At 43.5% G+C, this 12,313-nt stretch overlaps 1 protein-coding gene across 1 annotated transcript in view; it reads right to left on the bottom strand.

Moving 5' to 3' along the window:
- Window positions 1-11,124, bottom strand: part of LOC133976081 (putative protein MSS51 homolog, mitochondrial) — an 81,937-nt gene extending 70,813 nt beyond the window's left edge. The window contains exons 1-5 of the mRNA XM_062414169.1: window positions 10,979-11,124; window positions 8,365-8,530; window positions 8,122-8,271; window positions 6,151-6,275; window positions 5,335-5,898 (exon numbers count right to left, since the gene is read on the bottom strand). Of these exons, the coding sequence (XP_062270153.1) occupies window positions 5,335-5,898; window positions 6,151-6,275; window positions 8,122-8,271; window positions 8,365-8,522 (997 nt within the window). The 5' untranslated portion in view covers window positions 8,523-8,530; window positions 10,979-11,124. The remainder of the gene's footprint in view (window positions 1-5,334; window positions 5,899-6,150; window positions 6,276-8,121; window positions 8,272-8,364; window positions 8,531-10,978) is intronic.
- Window positions 11,125-12,313: the final 1,189 nt, after the last annotated feature.

Raw genomic sequence — 12,313 nt, 5'->3', positions numbered from 1 at the left:
TGTAATATCGGTAGAGGTCTGTCTCAGTGAGGATCTTTCTAGTGCTGAGGGTTTCACTGTCATCTTCGGAATCCTCAGACTGCTGTGTTTCTTCATCCGAGTCATCCTCCTCCTCCCCATCCTCAGACTGCTCTGTTTCCTCATCCCAGTCACCCTCCTCCTCCCCATCCTCAGACTGCTGTGTTTCTTCATCAGAGTCGTCCTCCTCCTCCCCATCCTCAGACTGGTGTGTTTCTTCATCCGAGTCATCCTCCTCCTCCCCACCCTCAGACTGCTGTGTTTCTTCATCCGAGTCGTCCTCCTCCTCCCCATCCTCAGACTGCTGGGTTTCTTCATTCGAGTCATCCTCCTCCTCCCCATCCTCAGACTGCTGTGTTTCTTCATCCGAGTCGTCCTCCTCCTCCCCATCCTCAGACTGCTCTGTTTCTTCATCAGAGTCGTCCTCCTCCTCCCCATCCTCAGACTGCTGTGTTTCTTCATCCGAGTCGTCCTCCTCCTCCCCATCCTCAGACTGCTGGGTTTCTTCATTCGAGTTGTCCTCCTCCTCCCCATCCTCAGACTGCTCTGTTTCTTCATCCGAGTCATCCTCCTCTTCCCCATCCTCAGGCTGCTGTGTTTCTTCATCCGTGTCGCAGTAGCTTTCTTCCAGGGGTTGCCTTTTGGCCAACTTTTCTTGGGGCTCGTCCTCTTTCAACTCTCGGTTTTGTCGAACACGGGCTCTCTGCATGCCCAACCGATGTTCAAGATCAATGGCATCTCGTTGAAATGCCTGGCTATCAGCTTTGAGTTGTTCAGCAGTGCTTCCAATGTTATCCATGGTGATCAGTTTGAATCAGAAGTGTCTTATTATTCAGCTGTAGTTGCTGGTTGACCTGATAATCGTAAGACACAGGGTAATAAGTAGGAAATGGTGTGAGTAAGGTTCTGTCGTCACATATATATGTGTAGAATGTTCTATAATGTTCAAAATCAGAGCCATTCCAAGGATGTGTTTTCCTTTGATGTGTGTGTGTGTGTGTCCATGTATAGCTGATGTAAAGGGGACCTAAATATGTCTTCTTTAATCCTTTGATACAGAAGCTATGCAAACCCCTTCTAAGGCACAACATGGGTTAAAAATTTCCCTTATTGACCTACAATATTATGTCATACAGGGCTGTAGTGTGTTTCTTTGTTATATTTTTGGAAATCAATTTATTTCATAATTTAATATTCAAAGTATTCATTAAATATCTTGTGTTTAATTACCACGATTAATTATTTTTATTTTACCGTTCTCAATTTATGAACTAAATTATTTTTCAAGTTTCAAGTTTCCACACAGGGGTCAAAAATGATCCGATGGAGTCTTAATTGTAAATATCTTTGCAATAAATGTATCTCATCATTCAGAATTCCAGGAATTCCTCAATTAACTTGTTTATAATCATCACAAATTCTTATTTTCCTTTGTCCTTTTTTACTTTTTTAGTAAAAATGTATGTATCCATACCCTTCAAAGGCACAACATGGGTAAAAAATGACCCGTATTCATTTCACATATTATTTAAAACATGGCTGTGCCTTTTTGCTATATCTTTTAAAATCTATTTATTCATCAAAATATCTTGTTTTTGATTATCACAAATCATTATTTTCGTTTTCTCTGTCTTAATTTTTTTGAGCTAAAATAGTTTTTGTATTACTACATCAAGTTTACACACATGGGTCAAAAATGACCCATGTGTGTAAGTGTGAATTTGATAGGAACCTTTGTTTCGTAAATGTTTGTAGTTAGGCACATGTTTGTTGTGGACAACTTTTCACATGCCACACTTGTCAGAACTACTTGTCAGAACTAAACAGGCTACTTTTGCACATCTGATTCAAGTGAGTCTTATTTTACAATTGTCCTATTGGTACAAGGGAAATCCTCACATTAATGTCGAAGCGCCTGACTTCTTGTATGTAAATATAAAAGTAATTTCAATCCTCCAATTTTGAAATGCACTTATAAATAGTTATTACTTACATTATTATATTATTTGAACATTTCAGTCCTTCATTTGTTATTTTTCATCCTCTGAGTAACTGATGGTTAAATGTTCCCTCTGTAAAAACTGAAGACATCATTTCTCAGGACATGTCACTCTGCTTTGCACAGGAAACTCAAGTCCCCTCTGTTATAAACAAAGTTTGTGTTAAAAAAATTACAGAGTGTGAGTGGAGTCAGGTTTTCTCTGCACAGCCGAACTCCTCCGCTTCACCTCCACCTCCTGACCATTTCCACAGGGGTCAAGGAACAGTGGATAGGAAACAGAGAGAGGCGGTGGTCTAGTGGCAGAAACTTGGACTATGGGCAGAGAAGGTCTCTGGTTCGTCTCTGGCTCGACTCCACGGAGAAACAACAAAAAGACGAACCTGGCTTGATCTGTCCAAAAATCCAAGAGGATTCTCCTTACCCTGTCTAGTGCCCCTGAGCAAGGCACCTTACTCCCCCAACATTTGCTCCCCGGGCGCCGTACATGGCTGCTCACTGCTCTGTGTGTCCTGCACCAGATGGGTCAAAAGCAGAGGTTAAATTCCCCTACCTGCATGAGTGTGCCTGTGCATGTCTGTGCATGTGTTTGGGACAAAGAAATGCATCTTAATCTGAAAGAAGCTTATTTTGACTTTTTTCGTCCGCAGCCACAGTTCTATATTCATGAGGAGGACTTGACTTGGCCACATCCGTCTCCTTATTGAGAGACAACAGCCAACATCATCCTCCCTCTGCTGTTCTACAAGGTCAAGCCTCCTCTGTTTATCAGTTCCTCACAGCTTTCTTCGTCGCTTCCCACTCCTTCTCATTCAGTCTCTTTCTGACTTTCACACACACACACACACACACCGGTCTTTCTCTTCCTCGTGTCACGCCGCCTGCTCCCCTACCACATAAACAGCGTTATGATGCAGCGCCCTGCCAGCTTTGCAGTATAAAATGCAGCCAGCCACTCAGGCACTTTGCTCACAGGACGACTGATTCACCGTATATGTAGCTCCATGTGGGAGCCTGCAGTGACTGCTGAGCCGAAGGGGGGGGGGGGGGGGTTCAGAGGGGTCTGGGCTTTACTGGCGATTTGCAGGTTAAAGGGTCCAAAGGGGCAGAGGCAGTGCCAGAGCTAAAGGAGGTGTCGGGTTGTTCTGGTTAACTGTAATGGGTTGGTTCTCAATGAGGGGGGGGGGGGGTAAGTTTGAGCCTGACGTGAAATATGTGAAGTCGCTTTTGCCCATTTCTCAGGCTGCTTGTTTGGAATGGGCTGTTCTCTTGTCCTGCGTTAATGTTTCAGAGCTATTTCAGAGTTATTCCTTGTCATTAGTGAGTCCTCCTCGAACAGTTCTACTTCATACTGTCACTTTTTATTGTTTGTTTGCTGAATGTTGTCTGCAGACTTGTTATTATTAACAGTCTATGGTTAGAAACTTTGTGTCAAAAGATTTAATAAAGTCAATGTTTCTAATAAAATGAGACTGAATTTGCATTATTACTGTTCTTCTGTGTGGTTTGCAGATACGTGTGAATGATCCGTTAGGTCTTTTAAGCATAAGCACAATCTGCAGACCCAAGTTCTCAACTTTTCAAAATAAAAGCTTTGTAAGACTGCTCGATTTAGAGCACTGCAGAAACAAAACAAATGTTGTGCTTTAACTTTGAAGACATCTTTCTTTCTAAAGGGAAGTCATTCTGTGAATGTTGCTGCCGTGATGGAGATCAGCATCTGTGTTGTGTGTCTCTGTCAGTCCCATGGTTGAATGAAAATAATCAAATTATACAAATGATCTGGCAGTGATTTTGACGCAGTTTTCCGTATGAGCTGTTCATAAGACATAAGACATCCACTGACTGCTAGAGAGCACTGTAGTCACATTTGTATTAAATTAGAACATATCAAATGTCCAAATCGCACCAATATCCAGATATGCATTCCGCAAACAGATCAAATCTGTCCATAATTCACCAAATTGTGTATGTGTGTGTGTGTGTGTGTGTGTGTGTGTGTGTGTGTGTGTGTTTGTGTGTTCCAGGTATTGCTGCTTTTGTGAGGACCTTGAGTAAGGGGAAAGTGACATTATGAGGACTTGTCTTCAACATGAGGAAAAAGAGCAGGTCCCTATATCACATGTGTCATTACATTTTAATGTGAAGATGTGTTTTATGGTTGGGCGTTACTTTCAGGTTAAGGTATATATAAGGTTAAGTTAAAGGTTAGCATTAAGCAAGGAGTAGTTAGGGTTATAATTAGCTAAATGTATGTTAGGTTGGATTAAGGTTCAGGTTTATTATTAACAGTCTATGGTTAGAAACTTTGTGTCAAAAGATTTGATAAAGTCAATGTTTCTAATAAAATGAGACTGAATTTGCTTTATTACTGTTCTTCTGTGTGGTTTGCAGATACGTGTGAATGATCCGTTAGGTCTTTTAAGCATAAGCACAATCTGCAGACCCAAGTTCTCAACTTTTCAAAATAAAAGCTTTGTAAGACTGCTCGATTTAGAGCACTGCAGAAACAAAACAATTGTTGTGCTTTAACTTTGAAGACATCTTTCTTTCTAAAGGGAAGTCATTCTGTGAATGTTGCTGCCGTGATGGAGATCAGCATCTGTGTTGTGTGTCTCTGTCAGTCCCATGGTTGAATGAAAATAATCAAATTATACAAATGATCTGGCAGTGATTTTGATGCAGTTTCTGAATCAGCTGTTGTTTATCCAAAGACCTAGAAGACATCCACTGACTGCTACAGAGCGCTGGCACCCTGTTTAGTTATAAATGTCTAAATCGCAGCTATCTCCAGATATGCATTCCACAAATAGATTAAATATGTACATAATTCACCATTTTTTTAAAATTATTTTTATATTGTATGTTCTTGAAATGAAGACAGGACAGGGATGCAGAGGTTGTTTTGAGTCAGTGATTCGGTCTGTGACACCGAATGTCCGCCTGAGTGAATCCTCAGAGATAGTGGACCGAGACCCCTTCAAAAGAGCAGCTTATCGACACTGCGCTGAGTCCAGCAATCTGAAGCCAAAATCTTTCCCAGCTGCTCCTATTAATTACCCAAATCCCCAATAAAAGCCTGTCTGTAATGAATAGGCTAGATCTAGCATGTTATGCGTTTCCTACCCGCTCTGCTTACCGAGGGAAGTTATTGTCCGACATAGATGAAGGGAGAGAGGTTGTGAGTTCTCTAAACACTTCGATGAAGCTTGTTCTATGTGATTATTTCAATCCTTGCTCATTTAAAGGCAATTTAAGGGTGATCTCAAGATTCTAGGGTTTGTACGATCACATGGCACATTTTTGTGTTTACATACCAGGATGAAATCCGACCACCAGGTCTGGCTTAGCTGCTTCCTGTTCCTCCACGAGCTCCTCCCAGAATTGGTGGTACAGCCCCTTATAGGCGCTGATGAAGACCTTCTGCCTGGGTCCAAACCCCCTGAGAGGGGGCCTCATGATGGGCCCGTCCACCACTTCCGGCCCCACCATGACGATCTCTATGCCCTGGTGTCCGGGAAACATGTGGTTGAGTTCGTCATAGTCGTTCAGACTTGCTCTCATGGTCTCATTGTGGGACGCCCCTGCCACGTGAATGGTGAGGGGTTTGGCGTGCGGGTCCAAGCCAAAGTGTTGAACTGCCATCCCAACTGTGAGAACTCGAGAGAGGAACTCGCTCTGAAGGCGCCACAAAGACTGACGCAGGTCAGCATCATCGGGCCGCGTCCGGCTGGCGTTGTCCCAAAGGGTCGCCATGTTGGCACCGGACAAAATGGCATCCAGACGTGGCGTGAGGTCGCCCTGCATGGGTAGCCAATCATTCCAGTTCTTCACCTCAGGGGCTGACTTTGACCAATCGTCAGTGGGGAAAGGGAGGTCTCCTGTGTGGGGTACAACATTTATGAGGAGGACAACAACACATGTTGACTCGACCTGTCAAGTTTACAGAAAAGCTCAACAAATTAATGTGAGAAATTCACAGGAACTAATTAAAATTCCAAAACCACACAAGCATTCCACTGCGACTGGATCAGTTTCAGCTCAGCTTTAAAATACAGTCGACCACCTCATTAATGCAACATTGCGTTTTAAGGCCTTTTCAATCCAAGTAGCACGTTCTTTTCTATACTCACCAGTGAACATCAGCCACTCCACTAGTCTGTCAATGGCCACCAGACGCAGTGTTTTGCAGACTCTTTTATGCTGAGGCCAGTCTTTTCTCTGACAGTCCTTGTTGCAATAGTACACGTTCAAGCACCTGTGAGAGAAATAATGGGAATTAATCAAAAAGAAGCACTTTTACTAACAAAGTCGTACAAACTACTATAGAGCTGCACTTGAATTTGTTTTTGCGGTTTTCCCAAGATTGCATGAGTTAGTTATGGAAGAAGAAACGTTGAAAGCTGCATCGTAAGAAACTGTCTTTGTTTCGTTAAGATAATTAACTTTAGATATTTCATTCAGTCCCACAAATTTGCTGTATCGCAGCAGGAAGGAAGCATCAGCTAGAAAAATAATACATTAAAATATATGCAACATAAACATTACGCAATACAAAAATAGGGCTGATGTAAACAGTCATATTTACAATCCTACAAACAGGATAAATTCTGTGAAGTAGCATTGCGCGTATAGGAAGATGAACCTCAGGTGGAAATCAAACTTCATGGCCCTGCCCATGGATACGCCCCTGCATGGCAAACATTATACCTGCTAACTGCCCACATATTAGCAATGTACTGTGAGGGTGTTAATTTCTTCCTGTTAGTATTATTCAGCTTTGCACTGCTATGCATAAGTCATTGAGATTTATTACCAGAACGTCATGTGCCAGGATGTTAATAGAATCCTGCATTCCCTTAGAACTATCTACATTTGACCTTCTTCTACCGTTGTATACTCGTAACTCTCACAGTGGATTCTGTCCCTTTTTAGACGACCGTTACACGCACGCCAGTCAGATGCTGCAATTCAAATCATGATCACGTGGCCTCGGGGTGTGTGTGTGTGTGTGTGTGTGTGTGTGTGTGTATGTGTGTGTGTGTGTGTGTGTGTGTGTGTGTGTGCTTGTGTGTGTGTTATCGCACAGTTAAGGTGGTGAGGTAGCGTGTTGGATTAGGAATGTGACGGCCAGTTGGCGCTTTGAGGGAGATATTACTTTACCTTGCAATCATTTGCTGCCTCGGAGGCGCCTGCATTTACATAAAACAATTTATCAGCCACTGTGTAGTGACACGGTGCACACGGGGCACACTAATCCTCCAAGAGGAGGCTTACAGGTGGACAAAGGAGGCAAAACAATGTGAGGAAACAGAGGTGGCTGTGAAAAAGGAAAACATATATATTTATATATAGCAGAGGCTCTGTTGGACTGTTCGTGGTAATTCTCAAATGTCAACGGACCGGAGGGTTTTCACTCGTCAGCAGGTCTGGTTTTCTGCTGCTGCACCCAGTAGCTTTTTTCATGAGAGACAGCAGCAGCTGGGAATTTCACCCACATGCATGATGGTGTATGTGTGTGTGTGTGTGTGTGTGTGAGAGAGAGAGAGAGAGAGAGAGAGAGAGAGAGTTTCTGAATCTGCTGGAGAGAGAAAAGAGAGCAACAGACAGGCAAAGGTGAGATAACTAAAAGACAACGAGGCCCTTGTGAATAAGCAGCACAATATCCCCGGACTCTCCCTGTCAATACGCTCCTTGAAATATCTGCATTGCTGTGACAGTACAAAACACATTAAGCTGCTCGTAATAAGCTGCAGGGCTGTGGAGCAATGAATCACAGTCATGGGACTTAGTTATATCTGCCACTGGCCATCATCCACCTTTGTGGAGGCGTCCCCACCTTGACGATCCCTCATCATATGGCAATGCCTCACTCGTGACAGCTTTTGGGCAAAGATGTCAGAACAATGTCCCGCCAGGTGCTGATGGAGCCGAGCAGAGAACACTGTGGCTTTCAGTGGCCCCTAAAAAACTCTGATGGTCAACGATGATTAATGTTAATCAGTGCCAATGCCAGGGTATTGCAGCCCGCAGCGGAGCACCTCCTGAAAAGATGGACACTGGAGAGATCTTTTGTCGCCCCTCACTTTGGACTTCACACTCACTTCACACAACGCTTCAGGGTCTGGTTCTCGCCGAGATGCTCCGGCAGCTTGTTGCAGCCGGTGCAGAACTCAAAGGTCTCCTCCATCTTCTGGAACATCTCCTTATAGTTGCGGAACGAGATTCCTTTAGCTTTTCCCACAACGGCAGCCCTGGTTTGCATGGAACAAATGAAGCAATGAGGAGAATAAATTCATCATTTAAACCATGTGTGTCCATATTGACGAATCAGAGTCTGTTGGCACCTGTACTCTCCGTAGTCCTTCATGTTGAGCTTGTTGAGAATCACCTTGGAGAGCCCGGGAACGTTGGAGTCCAGAGAATAAAAACCAGACTGGTCCGAGAAGACGCTGTCGGTCCCAGGAGCGTAGGACTGAGGGAGAGCTGGGATCTGAGAGGCCATGTTGGGGCCTTTAAAAAACACACACATTAACATTAGATTCACTGTGTTACACTGAGACTGGAGAGATCAGCTCCTGAGGTTAAGGCCTTGACCCAGCGGTTCCTATATGTTTCTCATATTTTGTCCTAAAATTCACTGAAAGGAAAACATGAAAAAATACTTATTGCAAGTCATATTTGAGACTTCAGGGAGATAGCTTCATGACTGGTCCCTGTTTTTAGCCCTTCGAGAAAAAAATCCATCCATCCTCCTTTTATCTATACTGCTTTTCTAGCTTTCCTACTCTGCATATTGTATGTATTATTGTATTAGACATTATTATGACATAGTGTTTCACCCTAAATCTCTGCAAAGCAGATCACTGTTGCAACAAATCCCATCTGTGACTTCAACTTGTAGCGAAGAAAAAATTAAATGAACACATTCAATTTAATTCAAATTTTACTGAAACTAAATGAACATTTTGAACCTGTCTTGTCCTTTGAGGGACAGTAACTCAATGTCATCCAGCAGGACGCTGCACGGTCCAGTCAAACCTCTAAATGACTTTGTGTGCCATGTTATTTTGTGTTTTTTTTTTGCAGTTCACCCTGTGATCATGGCAACAAAAAATAAAATAACCATGGCGGTGATAACTCTCCATCATCGCTCAACCCTGTCACAGAGTATTATCAAATGTTATCCAACGGTTTGGTGTCTGTAGTGGCTCAGTCAATCAAACTGGGCCTGGTACCAGGAACAACACCCCCCCCCCCTCCTCAACAACAGCAGCGCCCTCTGAAATATGGCGTCCATTGGATTTCAAGGCTTTGTGTGACAGATAGGCAGCAGAGTGGGGGGCTTGTGTGGACGGACAGACTGACGGATGAGAAGAAGCAGAGCGGCCAGGACTCACAGATGTATTCTTGGTGTGCACCCTCACAAGCAAGTTATCACAATGCAACCAGCAGAAACACTTCCTCTGCTTTTATAGATGATGACTCCAGACAACTTGCGAAATGCTTCTCTTGATAATACATCACTGTCGCCAGGAGCCCCACAAAAAGCTATTTCAGAACCAAGGATAACTTTTTTTTTAAGGAATACACATAAGGTTCTCCAGGATATGAGATTGTTTTTTTTTTCGGTCCCCCAGTGAAAGAGCCGCACATAAACATGGGCTGTGTTCCTTCCTATTATACATTGTGTTAATCTTAAGGCAGTGGTTGGAGTCTTTCTTCTCTGAATAGCTACAGAGGTGTAAAGCAGGGCAGGCTTGCCCTTGTGCATACACCCACACACACACAAACAGACACACAAACACTCTCCAGCCTGATGCCTACAGAGACTCACGACCAGAGGATCACTTCAAACCTCAGACAAGCGGAGGTTGCCCGGGGAATGTTCTTTGCGTTGCGTCAGCGTGCCTCATGCCCTTGACACAAAAAAGAATCTATCCTCTATACCCACAACCCTGACACCCTCACCTCACACCCCCGCCTCCCCCCTGTTCATATGTCACATGATCTATTTGCTTGTCTTGACATACGGGGAAATAAGAGGGAGGGGGGAGAAATGTGATCATCACAGACACACACGCACACCTAACCCTAACCCTACACACACATGTTTGCACTTATATCTTAGTGAGGTCACGCATTGACATGATGCACTCCCTAGCCCCTTACATTCACCTTAACCATCCGAACTAAATGCCGGACCCTAACCCAAAAGCCAAGTTTTAAGCCTCAAACAGCCCTTTAAAAAAGTAACCACCGTTCCAAATGTCCTCTTTTTCCAAAAATGATTTCCATTCTGATTGGTCTGTGCTTAAAATGGTCCTCACAAAGATATCAGTACAGGTTCACACATACACACACACACATCTCTGTAACTCACAAGTCTCCTTCAGTCTGTCTTTAGTTTTGCTGGATGTTTTTTAGAATCATGTCTGCAACTTCTTTCACATTAAATTTGTAGTTAATAACCCCCCCCCATTTAATATGATAATGTGATGTGAACTGCATTTACCTCCAGGCATCTCACAGCCATAAAATCTTCTACTTGGCTTGAGAACAGCACAATAAATACTTTATCACACTTAGGCACTGTGTTGCCGTCTAAACGCTCCTCGTTAAAAACACAACAACTGTGTTTCATCCACTTTTCAGGAAAACTGCATCTTTTTGATTTTCACATCGAGCATCGCGGGGGAACGATTTTTGCCTCATCACGTCTTCAGGCGAAAATTGAAAGGCCTTTTATCAAATTAGCTCCCTGGCATCTGCAAAGTGTCTGGGGAATGCATGCAAGGACTGAACAGATTTCCCACCGGAGGGTAGATCTTTCTGTCCTCACTCATCTGACCCTGACAGATAAAAGGCCCACCACTGGTGATCTGGCCAAAGCATGATCATTCAGACTGCCGCCATGTCACCACACACACACACCCCGAGACACATAGTGTTAGTTTGTACCTGTGATTCCAGACGAGCAGCGTGGATCCTAGCGGATTCTGTGAGTTTTCTCAGCTGAGTACAGAGGAAGCAAAGTGACTGACAGCTCCTTATGCTGGATGTGAGCAAGTCATGGAGCCCTCACCTCCTCTGCTGGAGTCTTAAAAAACCCACCCCCGACAGAGCCAAAGTTGGGGAGGGTGCAGAGTGCTCCTGGCATCTGAGGTTAGAGGGTGGGGGAGAGGGAGCTGGACGGGTTAGAGGAGGTGTGTTTGGCCTAAGAGGAAGGTGGGGGCCGCTGAGGAGAGGAGTGGGGAGCAGGACAGATGCACATTCTGAGAAAAAGCTGGGTGGGGTGGGGTGAAGGGAGAAGAGGTGGAGACCCGAACGAGACACACACACACACAGACACACACACACACACACACACACACACACACACACACACACACACACACACACACACACACACAGGAACAAATATATTCCCCAGATGTCACACACAATCAGTGACCGGAAGTAAACAAGTGTGCGAGTGAATGAAAAACTATTTTGATGTGTTACAGTTTTTTTCCATCGCTAACGAGCGCTTACCTATACTTAAAATACTGTTTCTAAACTCTTAACAGACTTACACCTACAAAACACAATTGGCCAAATAGATCATTTTCTTCTCAAAAGCACATTTTGTTAACTATATACTAACTCTTCATTTCAAAATAGAAGACATCTTTCTCTGCACACACTAACTTTACCAAAACACTGGACATCTGACTCAAAATGAAATTATTCTTTCAAAGAATAACTCTTGTTTTCACTTCACAAGGAACATAGAGCCAATCAAAGTACACCAGGTTTCAAAATACTGGCTATTGTGGACATTACAAAAGGTATTTGCATGCAAAACATGCAATCCACTGTTTTTTACGCCAATTTTTTTGGTTGGGAACTGTACTGTATATCCACATGTAATGTTCACATTCAAAAGCATTCCAGTAAAAAGCAAATCAGTTTTTTTTTCTTTACTGTTTACTACAGGAGGTATAGTAGAAATACAGTATGATACAACAGAAAACGTTTTACAGTATTGTTTAAAGTTAACAAAATATCCATGAACAAAAAAGCAACACCAAAAAGCCCAGTAAAAAGGGAGAACTAAAAAAAAGCACAAAATTCCTTTATCTAATCCCTGCGATCTTCAGGGTTAGGCCACAAGTTTTCATCCACATCGCATCTGATGTTATCCAAGGCGATACACCTTGGATAAAACCGCTTGGAATGCCTGATCCACCCTTGACAATCATGAAATGTGATGTCCCTGCAGCCAGCATCCATGGCTTCAAGGAGGGACAACTG

Source organism: Platichthys flesus, chromosome 20 (assembly GCF_949316205.1).
Source record: "Platichthys flesus chromosome 20, fPlaFle2.1, whole genome shotgun sequence".
Taxonomy (NCBI): domain Eukaryota; kingdom Metazoa; phylum Chordata; class Actinopteri; order Pleuronectiformes; family Pleuronectidae; genus Platichthys; species Platichthys flesus.
The sequence above is the reverse complement of the archived record's forward strand: the minus strand, read 5'-3'. Positions and strand labels throughout refer to the sequence as shown.